General features: G+C 40.9%; 1 protein-coding gene and 1 long non-coding RNA gene across 2 annotated transcripts in view; one reads left to right on the top strand and one right to left on the bottom strand.

The window, feature by feature from the left end:
• LOC138373299 (uncharacterized) overlaps window positions 1–13,037 on the bottom strand; it is a 111,740-nt gene extending 98,703 nt beyond the window's left edge. The window contains exon 1 of the long non-coding RNA XR_011231137.1: window positions 12,790–13,037. This is a non-coding gene — a long non-coding RNA (uncharacterized lncRNA). The remainder of the gene's footprint in view (window positions 1–12,789) is intronic.
• Window positions 13,038–13,989: 952 nt separating this feature from the next.
• On the top strand, window positions 13,990–14,760 carry LOC138351052 (zinc finger protein 492-like). Its single transcript, XM_069302613.1, has one exon. It carries the CDS (start codon window positions 13,990–13,992, stop codon window positions 14,758–14,760), a length of 771 nt encoding a protein of 256 aa, XP_069158714.1.
• Window positions 14,761–26,200: the final 11,440 nt, after the last annotated feature.

The raw sequence follows: 26,200 nt of genomic DNA, 5'->3' as shown, positions 1-26,200 counted from the left end.
CAGAATGGAAGCAAGTCGACGAAGAACTCTGTAGGGTAAGGCAGGTTCTAGTCAATAACGGTTTCTCCAATGGTTTCATCGAAGACATCATAAGAAGGAAAGTGAAAAGCCATGCAACCTCCGAAGAGACAACTAACACAACACCTATACCCCCTATTAGACTATTTTACAGGAACTTCTTTTCCACAGCTCATAAAACAGAGGAAAGGGTCCTGAAAGATATTGTTAATAGAAACGTTATCCCTACAGACAAAAATCAGAGGATACAACTGACGATTTACTATAAAACCAGAAAAACGGCCAGCCTACTCATGAGAAACTCTCCAGACACGAAACAGAACGCTTTAAAAGAGACTAACGTCGTCTATGCCTTCAAATGCCCACTTGGGGACTGTAAGCTCCAAAAAACCCAGTATATAGGCAAGACAACAACATCTCTTTCTAGGCGTTTAACGATGCATAAACAACAGGGCTCCATTAAGGAACATATAATCTCTTCCCATAACCAAACCATCGCCAGAGAAATCCTAGTAAACAACACAGAAATCATCGATAGATACAGCGATAGCAGGCGGCTTGACGTTTGCGAGGCACTACACATCAAGAAGTCAACACCAGCAATCAACAGCCAATTATTGCACAACTATATTCTACCCACCTCAAGACTCCGCTCCAATATAGAAGCATCAAGAAATATGGACCAATAGGCTTTCTACAAACACTTCTATTCAATATCCATTGTTTCGTGTTCTGTCTTGTGTTGATACTTTTAATACCCTATTAATATCCTCTAATGCCACATCATCCTTCCCACCTCACTCAAATGTAATGCCACATCACCCTTCCCACCTCACTCAAATGTAGATATAAAATCAGGGAAACGCAAGTTCTAATCAGTTGTGTATTTGTGAAGTCTTTGAAAATGTAATAAGTTTTACGAAACGCGCCCGTGTCGCTTCAGACTAGAAATAAAAATGAATTTTGGAGAAGTGATTTTTGATTTACCTCCAACAGTGAAGCATAATGTACGAAAGATTGAGAAAATTCGTGTTAGAATTATTAATCTTACTTTTTCGGTCATATTTAATAAAATATGTCTACAGGAAAGACTGCTACCAAAATATATATATATATATATATATGTATATATATATATATATATATATATATATATATATATATATATATATATATATATATATATATATATATATATATATATATATATATATATATATATATATATATATATATATATATTAGTATATTTTGGTAGCAGTCTTTCCTGTAGACATATATTATTAAATATGACCGAAAAAGTAAGATTAATAATTCTAACACGAATTTTCTCGATCTTTCTTACGTTTCTTTTCACTGTTGGTGGTAATTCAAAAATCAATTCTCCAAAATTCATTTTTATTTTTTAGTCTGACGCGACACTTGAGCGCGTTTCGTAAAACTTATTACATTTTCAAAGACTTTAGTTTACACACACACACACAACTTTAACTGAATAGAGCTTAAACATCTTCGAGTTTTTTATACCTAGGTATAAAAAACTAAGGTATAAATTTATATAACACACAGATTCCTGAGCCTACTGGGTTCTGTCATATCTACATTTGAAACTGTGTATGGAGTTAGCCTCCACCACATTACTGCCTAATGCATTCCATTTATTAACTACTCTGACACTGAAAAGTTCTTTCTATAATCTCTCTGGTTCATTTGGGTACTCAGCTTCCACCTGTGTCCCCTTGTGCGTGTACCACATGTGTTAAATAAATGTATGTATGTATGTATGTATGTATGTATGTATGTATGTATGTATGTATGTATGTAAGGGAGAGAGAGAGAGATGAAGACCGAGACAGAGAAATAGATATAGACAGAGTCAGGGAGAGAATATTAGGCACAGGGACGGATAGATAAGGATATGCAAAGTCAGTGAGAGAATGACAGAGATAGAGCGAGGAAAGAGACAGAGAGATAGACTGACACAGAGAATGGCAGAAACGAGGAGAGGCAGAGACAGAGGGACAGGGACAGGAGCAGAGGGACAGGGACAGACGGACAGGGCCAGAGAAGGGACGGGGGAACAGAGGGGGGGGGGGCAGTGGGACAGAGAGTGAGACAGGGACAGAGGGAAACAGGGACGGAGAGGGGGACAGGGACGGAGACAGAGGGGCAGGAACAGAGGGACAGAGACAGAGGGACAGGGTCAGAGAGGGTGATAGAGGGAGGAGAGAGGGGCACGATACCAAGAGAGAGGGGACAGAGGAGAGACAGGGGACAGAAAGAGTGGGCAGGGGGGCAGAGAGAGGGACAGGGACAGACAGAGAAGGACAGGGACAGAGGGACAGGGACCGGGTCAGAGAGGGTGACAGGGACCGGGTCAGAGAGGGGGGACAGAAAGAGGGGACAGAGAGAGGGACAGGGGGACAGAGAGAGGGACAGGGGGCAGAGATAGAGACAGGGGAACAGAGACAGGGACAATGGGACAGAGATGGATAGGGGGACTGGTGGAAAGGGAGGGGGACAGATGAAGGACAGCGGACAGAAAGAGTGGGCAGGAGGACAAAGAGGTACAGGGGACAGAGAGAAGAACAGGGGGACAGAGATGGACAGAGGGACATAGAGGGACAGAGAGTGACAGGGGGACAGAGAGATGGAAAGGGGGGACAGAGAGAGGAACAGGAGGACAGAGAGGAACAGGGGGACAGAGAGAGACAGGGGGACAGAGAGAGGGGAAATGGGATAGAGAGGGACAGGGGGACAGAGAGATGGACAGGGGGACAGAGAGAGACAGGGGGACAGAGAGAGGGACAATGGGATAGAGAGGGACAGGGGGACAGAGAGATGGAAAGGGAGGACAGGGGGACAGAGAGGGGGACAGGGGAAAGGGATCGGGGACAGAGGACAGAAAATGTGGGAAGGGGGGCAAAGTGAGGGACAAAGATGGACAGGGGGACAAGAGGAAAGGGGGGAGATGTATGAGGGGGGAATGTTTGCGAGAAATGGAGAAGGGGTATTTAGAACGGTAAGTTAGAGAGGGGACAACTAAGGCGCATCATTGAAAAGCAAATGAGCATGATTGCAATAGCAGGAGCCACGCACATCTTCAGCCTGCGTTGTTGAGACATTGTCAATTAAGCGGTGTCCAATAACAGTATCTTCGGTATTTAAGCGATACCTTTAAAAATACTGGAAATATTGAAAGATATTAATCCCCTTGTGCAACGCACACAAGAGGCAACAGCTTCTAGCTCTACAAGCGGCAATATAAAATAAAGAATAGGCGATTGTTTTCACTCATAGTGTAATAAACCCACGGACCCACCCACCCGCTGAAGCCGCAAATGCCAAGACATTACTTCCGTTTAAAATTAAGCCGGAAAAATCCTCAGGTATGTGGAGGATGTGGGAGGCCTTTGATCAACCACCGACTTCCTGCCCCGTCGACGGGGCCATCAGCCCTCAGTGTGTCCTCAGCCAAATTCATGTGAAACATGTATGTGTGTGTATTAAATATTTCAATTTATTACTTCCAAGATTTAGCTGTTAGCTCTTGGACCCCGCCTTTCTAAGCGTCGGTTGTCTAATGTACCGACTCTCGGACTCTTTTCCTCCATCATATCTAAACAACATATATTTTTATCTAACACACTCACACATCCCCAAGATGCAGCCTTTAGCAGCTTTCTGACTTCCAGGTTCCTATTTACTTGCAAGGTGAATAGAGGCATTAGTGTGTGTATGTTTGTGTGTGTGTGTGTGTACGTGTGTAACACACACGTACTTATGTGGTACGTATGTACTACATAATTGTAAGGCGTTTGCTGAATTAGAAAAGTCGGCTAGCAGTTCACCCTTAACGACATAATTAACTCATTACATAAAATATACGTGGCTGTGCAAGTGTGTGGGAATTGGGGAACTGGTGATCATTCAGACGACTGGTGAGGACCAACAATGACGTAGAAGGATGGCACCAGCGTCTGAATCAAAGGGCAGTGAAGGACAACTTGGCTTTATATATTTTAATTCCCTTACTGTACCGTGAGGCGTCCCTGGTAACCTTGCAATACCAACTGGTTTCAGATCAAAAGCTGAAGTCCAGTCGCCGCAAGGGCAATACAGAGAAACAGGAACATTGGTGGAAGCTTTGGGACCGTTACGAGGAAAAACAGATAAGCATCTCACAGTTCCTCAATGAATGTTCACGTTTTATCCCAGGAAGTTCCTGAACTAGAATTAGAAAACAGCAGTCTGTTTACTGGTTGTTATTTAACTTAAGTTAGTTGTAAATAATAATGTAAAAATAGCCACTGAGAACTGATGAGTTTGCCAAGACTTTTGCTCGTAAAGAGGGAATTGATTACCAACTTGGACTGCCTTTGAGCAGCCTGAGGGCAGCAATATCCCAGGAACATCAACTAAATTTCGGAGACTTGAGGCAAAGTGAAATTCACACCAGTTACTCCATCTATCACCATTCTATTATGCAGGAAGAACCGCACGTCTATGGGTCATCCAATAATGTTAGCAGACTTCTAGATGTTACCACTGCTAGGCTTAGGCTCGGCTACAAGTACCTCTGGGAGCTTGTAACATCTGCTGATGTAGATTTGACTAAATGTGTGGAGCACATGGCTGTAAAGCTGCCGCCCAGTTGGGTGGGTGTGCAGCAAGACTAGTAACTGTGTGACTCACTATAGATGTAAAGTGCCTTGTATAGTGACTGTTGTGAGCCTCTTGTTGATCACTTGTGGCACAAAAGATTATTGATGTGTGTATTTGTGTAGGTGATTAGAAATGTATGTGTATGTATATATGTATACGTATATATATATATGTACATGTATGTATGAGAGTGTGTACATGTATATATAACATTAATAATTTTGTAACTAGCGTCACAAATTGTTATTTGCTTAGCTAAACGAACAGTTCCTGAACCGATTATGTGCCTCTGTAATCCTTTACACCACCGCCCACGGAATGGGTATGGGGTGCATAATAAAGAAAGCAATTGAATTGAATTTGTCTGATTAAGACTTTATGACCATGTAATCTGTTTTGCTCCACTACTTACTGGTTGAGTATGGGGTGCATAACAAATAATAGCCTCCTTCGAGGGCGCCTTGTTTCTAAACGTGTTAGTCTTAAATCCTTTATTTCTGAGGTTGGAAGAAAACGTGCTCAGATTGGGGACTTGTTTATTTTATAATGGTAAATAATAAATTAATATATAATAAATTAATAAATAATAAAATAATTATTATAAATAATAATAATAATAAATAGTATAATGATAAGCAATTATTTTTAATGAATCCAATAGCTAATTAGGATGAATGATAAATAATTATTGACTAGTGCATAACAATAAAGTATTAAGGAATAATTATAATGAATAATCCTTAATGATAAAGTAGAAATCAATTACAATTAATAACTACATCCATAGGTAGTAAATGAAAGTTGCATTAATTTAATTACACTAATTACAATTCATGGGAATATTTCTTAGCTATCTGCAGGCTTATCACTTTGGGGGTTCCGGCGGAGCACCCCCAATCCCGCGAGGGCCAGCGGCGCGGAACCCCCAACCCTGAAGGGCGAACGCGGCGGCTGGCCGCTGTAACTAGGAATGTGTGTCGACCTCATGGGTGCAGTAGTCTGCCCTCGGGCTCCATCCCTTTTCCTTGTTCATCAATGGTGTACCTTGTGCGCCTTCCGTAGTCGGTTCTGGAAGTATTAAGGCAGTAAGGGTGGGCAGAAACGGGCATGCAGTATGAACGTGACGGGCAAGGAACCTACCCCTTAAGGGTACTGCTGGAATTAGTTTCTAAGAGGAGGGGGACATTTCCGGAAGCGATCTGGGCAAGTGTCATTAATGGATAAAGCCAGGGTGATACCCTGCAGAAACTCTGAAAAGGAACACTGGCACAGGGAATAGGAGTGACTATAGGGGAAAGGAAGAGAAAAAGATCTTCCAGGAAACTAGTCTGTAGCGAAGTAAGGTAACTACCAAACCGAGCAGAACTTTAGCGGGAAAAAAAACCAGACAAGTAAGAAAGGTCTGGGAAAACCAGTTACCGTATCTGGGTCAAGGGCAGAAGTTAATCCAGGGGAAGGGATCTAGCAAGTAATAATTCATTTCAAAATAATTCAATAGAATAATATAAAACAATAGAACAGCCCAACATAATCAATATTTATATGACCACTATGTATACAATATCAAATCAATATATAAATAAAACCATAAATCAAATATAAGAAACAGGTCTTAAGGCGTAACTGCAACATGCTTGCGTCCAGAGTGACACGAGTTATAAGGATGGTAACCGAGTCCGTTACAGTGATCTCTATTGTATGTTGGCCTCCGAAAGCATGTTAAGAGCAGAATAGTTAGCCTAAGAAACTGCCTTAAGAGGCGTAAATGAGTTTAGTGTGAGTGTCAATGAGCATTCTGCGAGCAGCAGTACCCCAAGAACTTCAAGATCTGGGGATCTGAGGCAAAGAGAAATGGACACCAGGAAGGCTAGGGATCCGTAAATGTAAAATAATTAATGTAATTAATATAGTAAAATAACAGAAATAAGGACGAAAATAGTAAACCAACTCCCAGACTCATAATAAATTACTACGGACGAGATGGAAATAAAAATTGAATGACAGTACTAAATTAGTATAGCAACTAATGAATATATACATACACACATATATATATATATACATATATATACACATACATATACATATGCACACACACACACATACATTCACAAGCAATAAATAGTACCTTACAAATATAACGAAGTTTTCACTAAGAAAATGTAAAAGAGAGACATAAGCACTAGAACATAAGAACATAAGAACATAAGAACAAAGGTAACTGCAGAAGGCCTATTGGCCCATACGAGGCAGCTCCTATTCTATAACCACCCAATCCCACTCATATACTTGTCCAACCCGTGCTTGAAACAATCGAGGGACCCCACCTCCACAATGTTACGCGGCAATTGGTTCCACAAATCAACAACCCTGTTACTGAACCAGTATTTACCCAAATAAGGAGAAGGATAGGGAAAAGCACAAAATACTCCTTCCAAAGTACTAGGTCGCAGGACCATTAGCCGGCTAACAGGGCGGGCCCGCCCAGCTAAGCTAGGGCTCCACAGGGGTCCCGGCTAAGGGCGTAACGGACTGGCCCAGCTAATGGGCTTAGTACGGGCCGACCGAGGGCATGGCGAAAAATGCCAGAGAAAACGATACAAGTAAAGCAGAGGGAGGGTAGAAGTAAGGCGACTAAGACCCGGACATAATAATAAAGAACTTAAATAAGTAGTAGTATGATACAGTAGGAACTGTATAAATAGATAAATAAGTAAATGTCCCATACTGGGGAGGAGGAAGTAAGCAGGGAAACCCTAACCTTAACAAACCAACAATAACGTAGCATGCACAACACGAACACTGGTGGTCAACAAGGGCAAAATAAGGGCTTAACAAACAACAGTTGCCAAATGTAAACTGTAAAATCCTGTCTCTGAACATCAGCAGCTGGACATTGGCAACTGGTGCATCAACATCTGCCAAAGATAAATAAATAGTGGCAACTGGCCACCAGGGAAAACTTCGGTTATAAGTAGAAGTCCAACTGCAAGACAATTAGGGACCTTATAGAACCTGGGAGCCAACAAGGGAATGGAGAGCATCTTCGGCCGCTGCCGAAGATACAAACGGGCCAAGGGGGAAACTGCAGCAGTAAGGGAAGTGCGACTGCAAAACAGATCATGCTCAAAATAATGCTGGAATGTAACTCTTTAGAGAAAACGGGATTAATGCATGAAGCTGAAATAAATTACAATCAAATACAATAAACTGAAAGGAGTGCTAATAGGCACAACGTCGGCTGGAACGCTTCTGCTGGAACTTCGGGGGCTGGCGCGTCGGCAGCTGGACCCTTGGGAGCTGGAATGCAGTAGGATGGGCATTATCAGTTGGGACCGCTTCAACTGGAACATCATGAACAACTTCAGCAGTAGCATAGGAGCTGGTCCAACAACCGCTGGAACGCCAGCAGCTGGACCATGTTCCACCTGAACAGCAGCAAGCTGGGACAGCAACAGCTGTACCCACAGCAGCTAGAACACCGACTGCCGGGAATGTCAGCAGCCGGAACACCAACAGCTGCAGCAGCTGGACACCAAAATTGAGCAACAACGTAGGAAGAGTGGCGGCTCGGACACTAGGGCAGACGGCTGGACCAGCTGCAACAGACCCAACCGAGCATCGGCCGCTAGAACACAGTGACACGTCGCAGGAAGAACATCGGCCGGACATCAACCCCTGAACGAAGGCAGCTAAGACGTCGGTGGCGGTGAAAACCTTCCGGGCTACACCGGGCAGACAAACGTCTGGATAAACCAGCGGCCTGGGGGGCCACTGTGACTTCCGGGCTACACCGGGCAGACAACATGTCTGGATAAACCAGCGGCCTGGAAGCCCGCATATTTATATGACCAATATAAATAAGATACCTGAATAACATCGCCAGCTTAACTCATCACAGGAAGAACGTCGGCTGGACATGAACCCCCGAACGCAGACAGCGAAGACGGCAGCGGCTATGACAACCTTCCTGGCTACATTGGGCAGACAAAACGTCTGGAGAAACCAGCGGCCTGGGAGGCCGCAGTATATTCCGGGCTACACCGGGTAGACAAAACGTCTGGAGAAACCAGCGGCCTGGGAGGCCGCTGTATATTCCGGGCTACACCGGGCAGACAAACGTCTGGATAAACCAGCGGCCTGGAAGGCCGCATATTTATATGACCAATATAAATATAATACCTGAATAACATCGCCGGCTTAACTCATCACAGGAAGAACGTTGGCTGAAGAGCAGCCCCTGAACGCAGTCAGCTAAGACGGCAGTGGCTATGACAACTTTCCTGGCTACATTGGGCAGACAAAAACGTCTAGATAAACCAGCGGCCTGGGAAGCAGCAGTATCTTTCGGGCTACACCGAGCAGACAACACGTCGGATAACCAGCGGCCTGGGAGGCCACACATGTCTGGATAAACCAGCAGCCAGGAGGCTGCAGATTCTTTCGGGCTACACCGGGCAGACAAACGACTGGAAACGTTTACTGGTACTGGTAAACGAAACTGGTACTGTCTAGCTGTCAGTACTTAATAACTTAATGACAAAGTCAAGAAAACAAGTATAAAGGTAAAACGATAAGTAAAATGACATGCACTTAAGCAATGCATAACTAGCAATAAATTGCTGAAGGAACTAATCATAATACGAGTCCAAGATAAACTTAAAGGGAGAGGCATGAGGCCCGAAGACAGCGTCTAGGACATCCTAGCTGACTTTACTTAACTTAAAGGTGAAGCATAAGTTAAATAAACATAATTGTAAACCAGTAAAGTAAAAACATGCAGCAAGAGCGATGTAAAATGCAGGAAATTTGCAGAGGAAACTAAACGTAAATGCAGGGCCAGAATAAACTTAAAGCAAGAGGCAAGGGGCCCGATCCCTGTATAGCGAGTAGATTATCCCAATAATATACTCGCTCCAAATGCATTGTTAATATCCACAGTCAACAATGTAGTACTCGGCGTGTACAGTCCTAATCAACCCAAGACGCTACAGCTTCGACACAGAGCAGACAGCAGACTACGACCGCATCGAGCCGCCACGCTCTCGCTCCCCGAGTTTAGACACTCACAATTCTCAATCGAGCCGCCACGCTCTCGCTCCCCGAGTTTAGACACTCACAAATCTCAATCGAGCCGCCACGCTCTCCCACATAGAGCTCCACGACTCCGGCCTCACTCAGCTCTCTGCTCTGCTCCAGGCTTCGTCTCAAACGTCTGCGACACTGCTAAATCCAGAGACACATCCGCCGACTACGCAGTTCACTTTTCGACCACAGTTACCAGCAGCACCGCCACCTACGACAACGGACGATCCTGTACGACCTCCCATGTTACAACCACAGTTACCAGCTGCACCACAACCTGATCCTACGACGACGGACGATCCTATGCGACCTCCCACCCTACGACCCCAGTTAGATGACATCAGCGAAGAGGAGGAAGTTAACTTTGATGGTTATGTAACGCGAGCAGGGCGTACAATTCACCAACCAGCTAAGTTCCTTGATCAAGTATTTTTCCTTTCATCCCCTGGGAGGGGGAGTTCTGTAGCGAGTAGATTATCCCAATAATATACTCGCTCCAAATGCATTGTTAATATTCCTGTCAACCTTTGGAGATGAATGAGGTGAGGCGTTGCCTGGGCAACACGGTGAGGTGTTGCCCGAGCATATAAGCAGCGGTGTAGCGAACATTGGCTAGTCTACTTTCAAGTGTGGTCTAGAGCAGACACTTGCGAGATACTGTACCGACGCTCAGTGCGCTCAACTCACACCAAAGTATCACCTGTGTACTTCTGTATATTCGACCAAATATATATATTGTATCTTAGTGTCCGTGTTTATTTGTCACCATACTTTACGTAACAATAGAACCGTTACACCTGCAACTATCACAACCTAGCTGACTTTACATAATAACTTAAAGGCAAAGCAGAAGTTAAACAAACAAATGTAAAACCAGCAAAGAAACATGCAGCTTGACACTGCATAAAATTCATTAATAAATTAAGGAAACTTATGGAAAAACAAGTCCATGAAAACTTAAGGCTAGGGGCCAGAGGCCTGTGACACAGCAGCTAGCCTAACCTAGCTGACTTTATCTAATAACTTAAAGGCAATAAGCAAAAGTTAAACAAACCTAAATGTGAAACCTGCAAAAGAAAACATGCAGCTTGACACTGCATTAAATTCATTAATAAATTAAGGAAACTTATGGAAAATACAAGTCCATGAAAACTTAAAGCTAGGGGCCGGAGGCCTGAGACACAGCAGCTAGCCTAACCTAGCGGACTTTACCTATAATAACTTAAAAGCGATAAGCAAAATGATAAACAAACATAATTGTAAACCAGTAATAAATAAATACACATGCAGCAAGACGCTGCATAATTTGCGGGAATATAGTTAGCTGATGTAACTAAACGTAAATAATAATAATAATAATAATTTTTATTTAGGTAAGGTACATACATAAAGAGATTTTACAAAGTTTGTTGGCTTTATAGTTAGAGCTAGTACATACAATGCCTAAAGCCACTAGTACGCAAAGCGTTTCGGGCAGGAAAAACATTAATGACTAAAGAATAAGATGGTAATGGAATGGATGGATGGTGTGACGGTAAGGTAATGAAAGAATGGATGGTAAGGTGATGGAAGGTAAAAAGAATAAGATGTGTTGAGTACAAATAAAAATAGAGGTAAAAGAGGGGGGAACATTGTTGAAAAAGCAGCACAAATACAATTACAAATTATTACAGAAAATTACATTCAAACAGCGTTGATTTGAAAAACAACAAAAAACATACATGGGTTGACAACAGAGGGGTAAGGTGGGTTACAGAGAATTTATTAGGTATAGCTTCGTTTTTAACTTAAACTGGTTGAGAGAGGTACAGTCTTTAACATGGTTGGGAAGGTCATTCCACATTCTGGGCCCCTTGATTTGTAGAGCATTTCTGGTTTGATTAAGTCGTACTCTAGGAATATCAAAACTGTATTTATTTCTGGTGTGGTGCTCATGGGTTCTGTTACAATCTTACTGTTGCCAGTAATCTTAAAGCAAGAGGCAAGGGGGGTGGGGGGCCGTACTCCGTGCCTATCACAGCCTAGCTGAGTTACTTGATAACTTAATGGCAAACAATAGTTAAACAATCACAATTGCAAAACCAGTAAGAGTAAATAATGTGCAGCTTGACCCGCATAAATTGCAGTAATAAATTGAGGTAAATTAATGGTACGCAATACCAAGATAATCTTAAAGTCAAAGGCATGAGGCTTGTAACTCAGGAACTAGCACAACCTAGGTTACTTTACTTAATAAATAACTCAGTACAAGAAGCCAGAGTTTTAATAAGTTAAAAAACATGCACGGGGGCAATGCATAAATTGTAATAATAAATTGCAGAGATAAACAAATCGTAGTTGCAAGCCCAAGGAAGGTAACAGCAAGAGGCTTGGACCCGCATCACGGGTCCAAGATAAATAAATTGCGGATAAATAAATTGTGAGGCATAACACATTGTAACTGAAAGACAATAATATAAAATTTTATATAGCCAGCGTTTAGAGTAGGGTAAAGCAACAGCACTAAATAGAAGCTGGCTTGAGCATTAAATGTCCTGAAACAACAATAACAGCACTACCCAATATATAAACATAGGCATGGGGCGAAAGCAAAGGTAAAATTACAGCAAATATTGTAGCGTGAGGAAGCACGCCATGACTAACAGTCAGACTGTAAATAAGCACTGGTATAAAGAACATAAATAATAATTAACGGCACAACAGAAGTCGCCCAAGCAGCAGACCTCACGTCGACTGGGTGAGGGAGCTTAAGGTACAGGGCTGAGCAGATGGGGGAGGTGGGGGTGGGACAGGCCTCCTCCCGATTGTGCTTCAAATAACAGCCACCTACTGGAGAAAAACCAGTGCCCCATAACACCAAGGGTCACCACCCCCTCTAGGTCCACTGCACCTGCATTTGGGCACCAAGGCTGAACCAACAGGTGTGCTTCAGGGGCGCGCGCGCCAACACAGACACGAACACTGGTCCGGCGCGCCAACAACACAAACACTGGTCCGGCGCGCCAACAACACAAACACTACCTTAAATGTTGAGAAGGGCAGGACGCCCCTGACGGGTCGCTCCGAGTCGTTGTCGATAGGAATTGGTGTAGGGTCCACGCTGGGGGAACAGTTGAGCAGGCTAAACTTCTGTGTTTACGACTCGCTGAGCAGCAGTGAGCAGCGTTTTGTAAGAGAGCAGCTGCTGGCTAGTCGGGAAGAGGGGCCACGCAGTCTGCGTCCGGGTTTATATAACCTCGGCTTGTTGCGCGCGCAGCTTGGGGCGGTTAAAGTCAGCTTCCAGACATACGTTCTCTTCCCTCAGAAAACCCACCGTTTTTGGGAAAAACAGTGTTCTTATCTCAAATCTTGCTACAATGTACCTCTTAATATATGTTATGTACTCTCGTAACCCAATGTACCTTCTTGTATATAAATAAATAGATTTCAACTGTAAGGGGGTATGGTTTGCACCTTGTTATTCTAATAATGGATAAGTAATTATAATAATGCACAGTCCACATATGCACATAATACACAGTCTCCGTGCTGTAGTGGTAAGACACTTGCCTGGCGTTCCGTGAGCACTATGTCATGGGTTCGTATCCTGGCCGGGGAGGATTTACTGGTCGCAATTCCTTAACTGTAGCCTCTGTTTAACGCAACAGTAAAATGTGTACTTGGACGAAAAAACGATTCTCCGCAGCAGGGGATCGTATTCCAGGGACCTGCCCGAAACGCTACGCGTACTAGTGGCTGTACAAGAATGTAATAACTCTTGTATATCTAAAAAAAAAAAAATAATGGAAGCGCTAATTATATGAACAAGTGCCATGTATTTATTCAGACGAGAACAACAGCGAACAAAAACCAGCGCATATACGAACGGAATGGTTTGTATGTACAAACTTCTCAGTGAACGAAGTTGTTTCTAGCCCGGTATCCGAAATTGCAGTAGACGACTTGACCAGTCCCCGAGCGTCGTCGCCATTATCACAACACTGGATGGTGAGTGTCCAGACATAAGCATAAAACCTTCCCACAAACTGCACCTATCATAAAGAAGAAGCCCCACTATTGACCGCCAAGTGCTCACATTAAATCAATCTCTAAGAAACAACACTCAAGCCTTGCCTAACCCTCAACATTGACGCCCCACCGTGAGGCGTCTCCCAGCATCACCACTCGTGCAGTCATCAGGAGGAGGAAACCTTCCCACAAACTGCACCTATCATAAAGAAGATGAAGACTCCCAAGTGTCCAGAGTGTGGGGAGATGTTCAGTCACCTTGGAGGTATGAAGCGTCACATGTTAGTGCATTCTGGTGAAAAACCTCACAAGTGTCCAGAGTGCGGGAAGAGGTTCAGTCAGTTTGGAAATATGAAGACTCACTTGTTAGTCCATTCTGGTGAAAAATCTCATACGTGTCCAGAGTGTGGGAAGATGTTCAGTCAGCTTGGAAATATGAAGACTCACTTGTTAGTCCATTCTGGTGAAAAACCTCATACGTGTCCAGAGTGCGGGAAGAGGTTCAGTCAGTTTGGAAATATGAAGACTCACTTGTTAGTCCATTCTGGTGAAAAATCTCATACGTGTCCAGAGTGTGGGAAGATGTTCAGTCAGCTTGGAAATATGAAGACTCACTTGTTAGTCCATTCTGGTGAAAAACCTCATACGTGTCCAGAGTGCGGGAAGAGGTTCAGTCAGTTTGGAGGTATAAAAAGACACATGACAGTGCATTCGGGTGAAAAACCTCATAAGTGTCCAGAGTGTGGGAAGAGGTTTAAACGTCTTGAAAATGTGAAAAAACACATGATGATACACACTGATGAAAGACCTTTAGAGTGTGATGAGTGTGGCAGAAGGTTTAGAGATCGTCAAGCTATAATAAGTCACATGTTAGTACATACTGAAGAAAGGAGTTTTGAGTCTGATAAATGTGGCAGATTATTTAAGTCACGTAAAGCTATAAAAACACACATGTTATTGCATTTGAATGATAAACCTTCATGAGTGTCCAGAGTGTTGGAAGAGATTGTCATCTTTGTATTTATTTTATTTTATTTATGTATTTATTTGTTTATAAATTTATTTATTTATATACAAGAAAGTACATTGGGTTTATGAGAGTACAGAGCATTGAAGTTCTTCATTCTTGTAAAGCCACTAACACGCAGTGTTTCGGGCAGATCCTTAATTTAACATATAATTATAAGAAGGTAATTTCTAACAAAATTAAAAAAATGTTTACAAGTACATTGTAAGAAAGTATAAAAATACATCGTATGAAAACTCACAGGATGGAGCATTTGGGTGATAGGTTAAACATTTTGAGTGTGAGAGATAAATCAGAAAATGTTTAAGTATAATGTATAATACAGTGCATATTAGTTCATTAACATATAATACCATTTATCCAATTTTACAATTGTTGGAAATTGTAAACTTAATCTGGAAAATATCTTGCACTCTCCATAGCTACATCCATTATTTTATTATATATTTTTATACTGTATTAGCTTACCCAATTCCATATACTGTATTAAAAAACATGGTGTTGCTACTTCACTGTACCTTGTTTCTCACTCTCCAACCCCTGCCCTATTTCCCTTTCTGTCGTCCATGGTCGTGTATCTACCACTGGTACCGATTGTCTCCTTTGAAGTCTGTGTACCTCATAGTTTCTGTTCCACTTTCTTCTCTGCCACTGAAGAGACATGGCAATGTTCCACTGCCACAGTGCTGGGGTAACAAGCTAGGTTTGTTGTAAGAAATTATATATTATAGATTCATTATTTGGTCCATGGGGGTGTTGAAAATTGGAGTGAAAGGGTAGTCTACTTCACTTTGGAAGTGGGAAGGTCCTTTCCGCGGGGATTAGGACAGTAGTGTATATACAGGGGCGCCAGCTCTCCTTGGTTTTAAAGTATCACTTTGAGTCATTCAGGTATTAAAGTAACTGTAATTAATAACTCCCTGTTGTCAAGCATGTTGATTAATTTAACGTCAGTTATGAGTGTAGAATCAAATTACCTTCTTAATCCGAGAGCAGATGACCCGGTTGCACTTGGCAACACCGGGAGGACAGGTCATCTTGTGGCTGGCCGCACCTTCCACCCTTCTCCCTCATGTTAATTCAGTTATTTACAGAAATTCAGCCATTCATTTAATATTGTATTCAATAATACAGAGATTATGTTTAATAACCAGCCTGGTTAAATATGAATGTAAACGGTGAGATCTGGGTCGCATACCGTCAAAGAGACAGTGACGTCATGTTTGCTTTGAGGGTACTACTTTACCTGACCTACCAGGGGTCAAGGTTAGGCACCCGATGTTACCACAATCTTCCATATTTACTAATTCATATTTGTACAAATTAAAGTCCATTAGAAAATATTGTAATTAATTGATATAGCTTTTGCCAAGATGACTAATGTAATTACCACCAGTTAAATGATAATTCAACCATCTGGGGTTTGCCAGTAATTAGGATTAGTTTGTTCAATTCACCGTGCTTTGTAGTTGATAACTAGGAGGAGGAATACTAGCAGGGGAGCTCTCTCGGCTTGAGAGAGGGGTAGAAACTTTTAGTGTAGTCTGAACATCCAGTGGGGACAAGACCTCTCCCAAAGGCGGCGAACATCAGGCCAGGCCGTGGTATTAAGGTATCTGTTTTTCTTGAGTTGGTATACTGTAGGAATCCATTTATTGCTATAGGACTTTCAGTGCCTCCGTTAAATAGGGCTATAGTCAGGGAATTTGTTAAATATTAATTGGATGCCAAATTTTGATTTAATAAATAATTATAGAATTTATTTTGTTTAGTGGCATTTTCCTTTCTTTTTTTATTTTCACATTATTTTTGAATGCAAGTCAAATGTCTACACCTAGTCTCCTCATGCAAACCAACAAGCATTTACTTAATTAAAAAAGATAATCCGTTTGCTCTTACTTTCCACATTAACGTAAAGCGTAGCCCTACTTTTCATTTCATTGGGGGTTAGAATTTCACGGGACGCTTAATTGATGGTATCCTGCTTTCCATCAATTGAGAGACTTACTCAGGCTTAGCAGGTGGTGGCGGCGAATATTCAGAGTTTGCAGTTTAATCTAGAGGAGACAATATCTCTTAAGTTCGGGATATCTGAATGGTCAAACGATTGGATCTCGAGGGATTGTACTGAAGGTTACTCAGCAGAACTCTGGTTTCTGTATATATTTTCTTTAACTTTTCTTCAATAACGACCAACTTTTAACCAGTAGTGAGGTTAAAGGTTGGCCCCCGTTACACTGCCCTTTCCAGTACCATAACTGCCACCGTCTTTGAAGGCTTGAAAGTAAACCGAAAGCACTCTAGTTGATTGTTAACTTTTCACTGTGGTTATATATATATATATATATATATATATATATATATATATATATATATATATATATGCGAACAAGCCTGAATGGTCCCCAGGAAAGGCGTCCTGGGGACCATTCATTTAAGGCGTCCTGTAGATACCAGTTGCGTTGCTCCTGGCAGTATGGGTTCGAGTCACTTCTGGGGTGTGGGTTCAAGTCACTTCTGGGGTGTGAGTTTTCAGTCTCACACACACACATTATATATATATATATATATATATATATATTATATATATATATATTTTATATATATATAATATATTGTATATATATATATAATATACTGTATATATATATATATATATATATATATATATATATATCTATATATATATATTTTATATATATAATATATTGTATATATATATATTTTATATATATATATATAATATACTGTATATATATATATATATATATATATATATATATATATATATATATATATATATATATATATATTGTATATATATTGTATATATATTGTATATATATTGTATATATATTGTATATATATTGTATATATATTGTATATATATTGTATATATATTGTATATATATATATAGTATATATATATATATTGTATATATATATATATATTGTATATATATATATATTGTATATATATATATATTGTATATATATATATATTGTATATATATATATATTGTATATATATATATATTGTATATATATATATTGTATATATATATATATATTGTATATATATATATATTGTATATATATATATATATTGTATATATATATATATTGTATATATATATATATATTGTATATATATATATATTGTATATATATATATATTGTATATATATATATATTGTATATATATATATATATATATATATTGTATATATATATATATATTGTATATATATATATATTGTATATATATATATATATTGTATATATATATATATATATATATATATATATATTGTATATATATATATATATATATATTGTATATATATATATATATATATTGTATATATATATATATATATATATTGTATATATATATATATATTGTATATATATATATATATATATATATATATTGTATATATATATATATATATTGTATATATATATATATATATATATATATATATATATATATATATATATATATATATATATATATATATATTGTATATATAATATATATATATATATATATATATATATATATATATATATATATATATATATATATAATATATATATATATTGTATATATATATTATATATATATTATTTATATTATATATATATTATTTATATATAGTACTGTATATATTATATATATATAATATAATAATATTATATATATAACACTGGATGAGTCATCACCGCCCTACGGCGGTGATGACTCGTCCAGTGTCAACGCGAGGTGGACATCTGGTCAACTGCTCGTTGTGGCTGGCGGTGCCTTTGTGTTGAGCTGCACCACTGTCAGTGGCTGCCGGTGCCTTTGTGTTGAGCTGCACCACTGTCAGTTGAAGGCGGCTAACTGCTTGTTTGTGGGGGCAACTACAGGTTAGCAGTGGCGCCCGGCTTGCCTCAGAGTCGTACCAGGCCGTGCCAGGCCCTTGGGGGGTATGGAGAGGTGGCAGGACTGATGACTCATCTGGGCTGGTGTAGATGTAGACTTCCAGTACAGAGCCATTGAAGGTGAAGGGAAAAGGCAGTTCCGCTGCTATGCGGGGGATTCACGTGACAGCTTCTCCCCGAAGCCTTTTCCTAATGCCTGAGATGTCGATGCTGGAAGGAGTGAGGAAGCAGAAGGTTCCACTTCATGAACACGTGATAGTGCGTCCGCAACTATGTTGTCTGATCCTTTGATGTAGAAGATCTGGACGTTGTAGTTTTGTAGGTACAAGGCCCTACGAAGTAGACGCTGGTTGGAGAATTGTGCTTGTTGTAGAAAACAAAGAGGATTATGATCGGAATAGATGGTGATGGGTTGGTGTCCTTGAAGGTAATGTTCATATCGTTTCAAGCATAGGACGATGGCGAGTAGCTCCTTCTCTATAGTGCTGTAGTTTTGTTGGTGAGGCTTCAGCTTGTAGCTCACTGGTTAGACTCCCCCCCCCCCCCTTCTCTTCGCTGCATCAGTTGTGGATATTTTTGGATGACTTGAAGATGTATGTCTAAAGGTGTTAAGCTTCTACTGCCTATAACATGACCAAGGTATTATACTTTACCTTTAGTAAACGTGGACTTGCTCAAATTAATTGTGAGACCAGCCTGGAGAAGCTTGTAGAATAGTCGTTGTAGTCGGTCAAGATGTTCAAATCAAATCAAATGTTTATTTAGGTAAAATACATACATACAAGGGGTGATACAAAATTTGATGAGTTTATAGATAGAGCTAGTACATACAATGCCTAAAGCCACTATTACGCAAAGCGTTTCAAGCAGGAAAAACACTAAAGACTAAAACTTAATACTAATTAAGATTAAAGTATAAAATGTGTTGAGAAAATATAAAAATAAAAAAGGGGGGAACATGACAATAAAAAGCAAAAATACAATTTGGTCGACAAACAGCATTGTTTAAAAGTAACAGACATGGGTTGACATTAAGGGGGTGAGGTAGGTTACAGGGAGTTAATTAGGTAGCGCTTAGTTTTTATCTTAAACTGGTTGAGAGAGGTACAGTCTTTAACATGATTGGGAAGGTCATTCCACATTCTGGGTCCCTTGATTTGTAGAGCATTTCTAGTTTGGTTAAGTCGTACTCTAGGAATATCAAAACTGTATTTATTTCTGGTGTGGTGCTCATGGGTTCTGTTACAACCTTCAATGAAGCTTTTAAGGTCAGGATTGACATTACAGGTCAGCGTTTTATATATATATATATATATATATATATATATATATATATATATATATATATATATATATATATATATATATATATATTACCAAATGCACCTTCTTGTATATATATATAAATAAATAAATTAATTAAATATGACCGAAAAAGTAAGATTAATAATTCTAACACGAATTTTCTCAATGTTTCTTATATTCTTTTTCACTGTTGATGGTAACTGAAAAATCAATTCTCCAAAATTAATTTTTATTTCTAGTCTGACGCGACACTTGAACGCGTTTTGTAAAACTTATTACATTTTCAAAGACTTTAGTTTACACACACAACTATAACTGAACAGAGTTTTAAAACTGCTTCGATTTTATACCTGCACTTGGGTGAGGTGATATGTTACAACAGTTTTGGATGAGGTGAAAACAAACTTTCAACACAAGCCAGAACACGAAACAATGGGTATAATATTTTGTAAGTTAAAGGGAAGAATGGAACTGAAAAGGGCCTATTGGCCCATATTTCTTGATGCTTCTATATTGGTGTGGAGTCTTGAAGTGGGTAGAATGTAGTTGTGCATTAATTGACTGTTGATTGCTGGTGTCAACTTCTTAATGTGTAGTGCCTCGCAGATATCTAGCCGCCTGCTATCGCTGTATCTATCGATGATTTCCGTGTTTTTTGTTAAGACTTCTCTGGTGATGGTCTGGTTGTGGAAAGAAATTATATGTTCCTTAATGGAGCCCTGTTGCTTATGCATCGTTAATCGCCTGGAAAGAGATGTTGTTGTCTTGCCTATATACTGAATTCTTTGAGGCTTACAGTCCCCAAGTGGGCATTTGAAGGCATAAACGACATTGGTCTCTTTTAAAGCGTTCTGCTTTGTGTCTGGAGAGTTTCTCATGAGTAGGTTGGCAGTTTTCTTGGTTTTATAGTAGATCGTCAATTGTATCTTCTGATTTTTGTCTGTAGGGATAACGTTTCTATTAACAATATCTTTCAGGACCCTTTCCTCCATTTTATGAGCTGTGGAAAAGAAGTTCCTGTAAAATAGTCTAATAGGGGGGTACAGGTGTTGTGTTAGTTGTCTCTTCAGAGGTTGCATGGCGTTTCACCTTCCTTCTTATGATGTCTTCAACGAAACCAGTGGAGAGGCCGTTGACTAGGACCTGCCTTACCCTACAGAGTTCATCGACTTGCTTCCATCCTGAGCTGTGGCTGAGAGCACGGTCGACATAAGCGTTAACGACACTCCTCTTGTACCTGTCTGGGCAGTCACTGTTGGCATTGAGGCACATTCCTATGTTTGTTTCCTTAGTGTAGACTACAGTGTGGAAACCTCCGCTTCTTTCCATGACTAACATCTAGAAAGGGCAGCTTCCCATCCTTCTCCATCTCATAAGTGAAACGCAACACAGAATTCTGCTCAAATGCATCCTTCACCTCCTGCAGATGTCTGACATCCGGTACCTGTGTAAAAATGTCGTCAACATACCTGCAGTATATGGCCGGTTTCAAGTTCATGTCGACTAAGACCTTTTGTTCGATGGTACCCATGTAGAAGTTCACAAACAGGACACCTAGGGGAGAACCCATGGCGACCCCATCTACTTGCTTATACATGTGCCCATCCGGGCTCAAGAAGGGTGCCTCTTTAGTACAAGCTTGGAGTAGTTTCCTTAGAATGTTTTCTGGTATGTCAAGAGGAGTACAGGCCGGATCACGATACACTGTCCGCTATTATCCCGATTGTTTCATCCACAGGTACGTTGGTAAACAGTGATTCTATGTCCAACGAGGCTTTTATCCCTGTGGCCTGTGTTCCCCTCAGTAAGTCAACAAATTCCTTTGGAGACTTCAGGCTGAAGGTGCAAGGGACATAAGGAGTCAGCAAGCCGTTGAGTCGTTTCGCCAGTCTGTACGTGGGCGTGGGTATCTGGCTAATGATTGGCCGAAGTGGGTTTCCAGGCTTATGTGTCTTGACATTTCCATACGCGTATCCAGGCTTATATTCCCCAATAATCTTTGGCAGGTGGAGTCCAGATTTCTTGGCGTTCACAGTTTTGATCAATTTGTTGACCTTTGCCTTCAATTCGGCTGTAGTGTCCTTCGTTACCCTTTGGAATTTAGTTTGGTCAGAGAGAATGAGGTTCATTTTCGCCAGATAGTCGTCTTTTTTAAGAATGACGTATATTGGCGACTTGTCACCTCTTCTGACGACTATCTCCTTGTTCTCACGAAGGCTCTTAGCTGCCGCTTTGAGCTCGGGGGACAGTATGGTGCTTCTGTAATTGGCTCGATTCTTTCCTCCTTCCGCAATAAGTTCTGCTTGTAAGGTGTCTTTGGTGGTGACCTTCTTTTGTGTCTCGAGGTCGAATATGTCGTCCAACAGGCTCTCCAACTCCACTTTCTGGGCCATCTCACTTGGTCTGGGCATAACGTGACAGTTTATACCCAGATTTAGGCGAGTGACTTGGTCCTCACTGAGGTTGATTCCTGCAAGGTTCAGGAAGCCATCTCTTGGTCGTGGAATTTCCATAGGTCCTACATATAACGTTGTTAGTTTCTTGATTATCCTGGTTTTGGTGCTAAGGTGATGTCGATCTGTGAGGATGTCGAGGTGTTGCTCGATGCGCGTACGGAGACTTTCGTCGATGTTGCTGTTTCTCCATTGGTTTGTAGCATGAAGTAGTTGCGTTTTGTTGTCTTTGATTTCATTTTCTGCCTTATGTATCTGATTACGAATCAGATCTTGGCGATATTTTATCGTGAAGGCTTGATTCCTTGCTGCTGGGTCGTGCGTTTTAATATTAGTTTATTTTGGTAGCAATCTTTCCTGTAGACATATATTATTAAATATAACCCAAAAAGTAAGATTAATAATTCTAACACGAATTTTCTCAATGTTTCTTATATTCTTTTTCACTGTTGATAGTAACTGAAAAATCAATTCTCCAAAATTCATTTTTATTTCTAGTCTGACGCGACACTTGAACGCGTTTCGTAAAATTTATTACATTTTCAAAGACTTTAGTTTACACACACACAACTATAACTGAACAGAGTTTTAAAACAGCTTTGATTTTATACCTGCATTTGGGTGAGGTGATATGTTACAACAGTTTTGGATGAGGTGAAAAACTTTCAACACAAGCCAGAACACGAAACAATGGGTATAATATTTTGTAAGTTAAAGGGAAGAATGGAAGTAACTGCAAAGGGCCTATTGGCCCATATTTCTTGATGCTTCTATATTGGTGCGGAGTCTTGAAGTGGGTAGAATATAGTTGTGTATTAATTGGCTGTTGATTGCTGGTGTCGACTTCATAATGTGTAGTGCCTCGCAGATATCAAGCCGCCTGCTATCGCTGTATCTATCGATGATTTCCGTATTTTATGTTAAGACTTCTCTGGTGATGGTCTGGTTGTGGGAAGAGATTATATGTTCCTTAATGGAGCCCTGTTGCTTATGCAGTGTTAATCGCCTGGAAAGAGATGTTGTTGTCTTGCCTATATACTGAGCTCTTTGAGGCTTACAGTCCCCAAGTGGGCATTTGAAGGCATAGACGACATTGGTCTTTCAAAGCGTTCTGCTTTGTGTCTGGAGAGTTTCTCATGAGTAGGTTAGCAGTTTTCTTGGTTTTATAGTAGATCGTCAATTGTATCTTCTGATTTTTGTCTGTAGGGATAACGTTTCTATTAACAATATCTTTCAGGACCCTTTCCTCCGTTTTATGAGCTGTGGAAAAGAAGTTCCTGTAAAATAGTCTAATAGGGGGTACAGGTGTTGTGTTAGTTGTCTCTTCAGAGGTTGCATGGCGTTTCACCTTCCTTCTTATGATGTCTTCAACGAAACCATTGGAGAAGCCGTTGTTGATTAGGACCTGCCTTACCCTACAGAGTTCTTCATCGACTTGCTTCCATCCTGAGCTGTGGCTGAGAGCACGGTCGACATAAGCGTTAACAACACTCCTCTTGTACCTGTCTGGGCAATCACTGTTGGCATTGAGGCACATTCCTATGTTTGTTTCCTTAGTGTAGACTGTAGTGTGGAAACCTCTGCTCCTTTCCATGACTGTTACATCTAGAAAGGGTAGTTTCCCATCCTTCTCCATCTCGTAAGTGAAACGCAACACAGAATTCTGCTCAAATGCTTCCTTCAGCTCCTGCAGATGTCTGACATCAGGTACCTGTGTAAAAATGTCGTCAACATACCTGCAGTATATGGCCGGTTTCAAGTTCATATCGACTAAGACCTTTTGTTCGATGGTACCCATGTAGAAGTTCGCAAATAGGACACCTAGGGGAGAACCCATGGCGACCCCATCTACTTGCTTATACATGTGCCCATCCAGGCTCAAGAAGGATGCCTCTTTAGTACAAGCTTGGAGTAGTTTCCTTAGAATGTTTTCTGGTATGTCAAGAGGAGTACAGGCTGGATCACGATACACTCTGTCCGCTATCATCCCGATTGTATCATCCACAGGTACGTTGGTAGATGTATCAGCCTTGAGAGCTCAGAATATTCTAAATCTTACTGCTCGTGCACGCTTAGTCATCGGCTATGCAGATGGCGCTGAAGTCGAGTGGTGTCGTCGATTCACCAATGGGAATTAAGAGCAGTGGCTTGAAGTGGCAGTTTGGTGATCGACGAGGGTGAAGTGGCAACAGTGAGGAGGGGGGAGATGAGTGAGCGATACGTATATGGTACGTATTACCCCCTGTAGAAACGTATTCTACTAATATATACTACTCTTGAAAGTAGTATCTATGTTGTTGCAGACGTACTGAAGTAAAGTGACTTAGGAAAGAACAGGCAAAATCTCTCTTGAAAGAGTTTACCATCACAGCTCTCCCCCGAAGCCTGTGCTTTCAGGTTAAGTTACTTCAGTAGATGGTATAGAGGTAGGAGTAGCTGTCTCTACCTTGTAGACTCTGGAGAGGGCGTCTGCTATGATGTCTGAGCCCCTGATGTAGAAGATCTCCAGGTTAAAATTCTGCAGGTACAGAGCCTAGCGTAGAAGACGTTGATTGCTGAATTCGGCCTGTTGCAGGAACCGCAGAGGATTTTGGTCTGAGTAGATGGTAATAGACCAATTACCCTGTAGGTAAGGTTCAAAATGTTGCAGGTTCAGGACGATGGAAAGGAGTTCCTTTTTTATGGTGCTATAGCTCTTCTGGTGGGTCTTTAACTTGTAGCTGACAAGAAGAACCTCTTCGCCACGCTGTTGCTTTAGGACGCCCCCGATGCCGGTGCCACTGGCGTCGACATTGATGATGAAGGGCTTCGTAATATCTGGAGAGGCGAGAATGGGATCAGAACATAGAGATTTTAGTTGTTCAAAGGCAACGGTCTGTTGAATGGTCCAATGATACCGTTGCTTGGGGCTGGTCAGATTAATCAATGGTGTCACTACCATACTAAAAATTTTCACAAACCTACAATAGTAAGATGCAAGGCCAAGGAAGCGCAGGAGCTGCTTCCTGGTTGTAGGTTGTGGGTAATGCTGAATGGCTTGAGTGTGAATTGTGAAAGGAGCTAGGCTGCCACTCCCTATCACATGACCAAGATAACGCACTTTACCTTTAGCAATGGTGGACTTGCCCAGGTTGATGGTAAGGCCAGCTGTCAGGAGCTTGGAGAACAATCGTTGCAGCTGGAGCAGATGTTCGCTCCAGGTGTTAGTTGCCACAACGATGTCATCCAAGTAGGTGTGATTTAGGCCGTAGATGACGCGGTTGACAACTCGCTGGAAGGTGGCCGGGGCGTTACACAATCCAAAAGGAAGGCGTTCATATCTGTATAGGCCAAAAGGAGTGGTGAAGGCAGATATTTCCTTAGCTCGCTTTGTCAGGCTGATCTGATGGTAGGCCTTTAACAAATCAATTTGGGACAGATAATTAGCATTACCTACTGCATCAAGGATATCATCTATACGAGGTAAAGGGTAAGCATCCTTGACGGTCACAAGGTTCAGTTTCCAATAGTCGGTACACAGTCGTACTTCACCGTGCGGTTTCGGCACCAAGATGCAGGGTGAGGCCCAAAAAGACTCACAAGGGATGGCCAGCCCATGATCCAGAAGGTACTGTACTTTAGCACGCATAACTTCTTTTTTGTACGGGCTGATACGGTAGAAGGGTTGACGAATCGGCCGGGTGTCAGGAAGTAGCTGGATGTCGTGCTG

Source organism: Procambarus clarkii, chromosome 5 (genome assembly GCF_040958095.1).
Source record: "Procambarus clarkii isolate CNS0578487 chromosome 5, FALCON_Pclarkii_2.0, whole genome shotgun sequence".
In the NCBI taxonomy this organism is placed as follows: domain Eukaryota; kingdom Metazoa; phylum Arthropoda; class Malacostraca; order Decapoda; family Cambaridae; genus Procambarus; species Procambarus clarkii.
The sequence above is the reverse complement of the archived record's forward strand: the minus strand, read 5'-3'. Positions and strand labels throughout refer to the sequence as shown.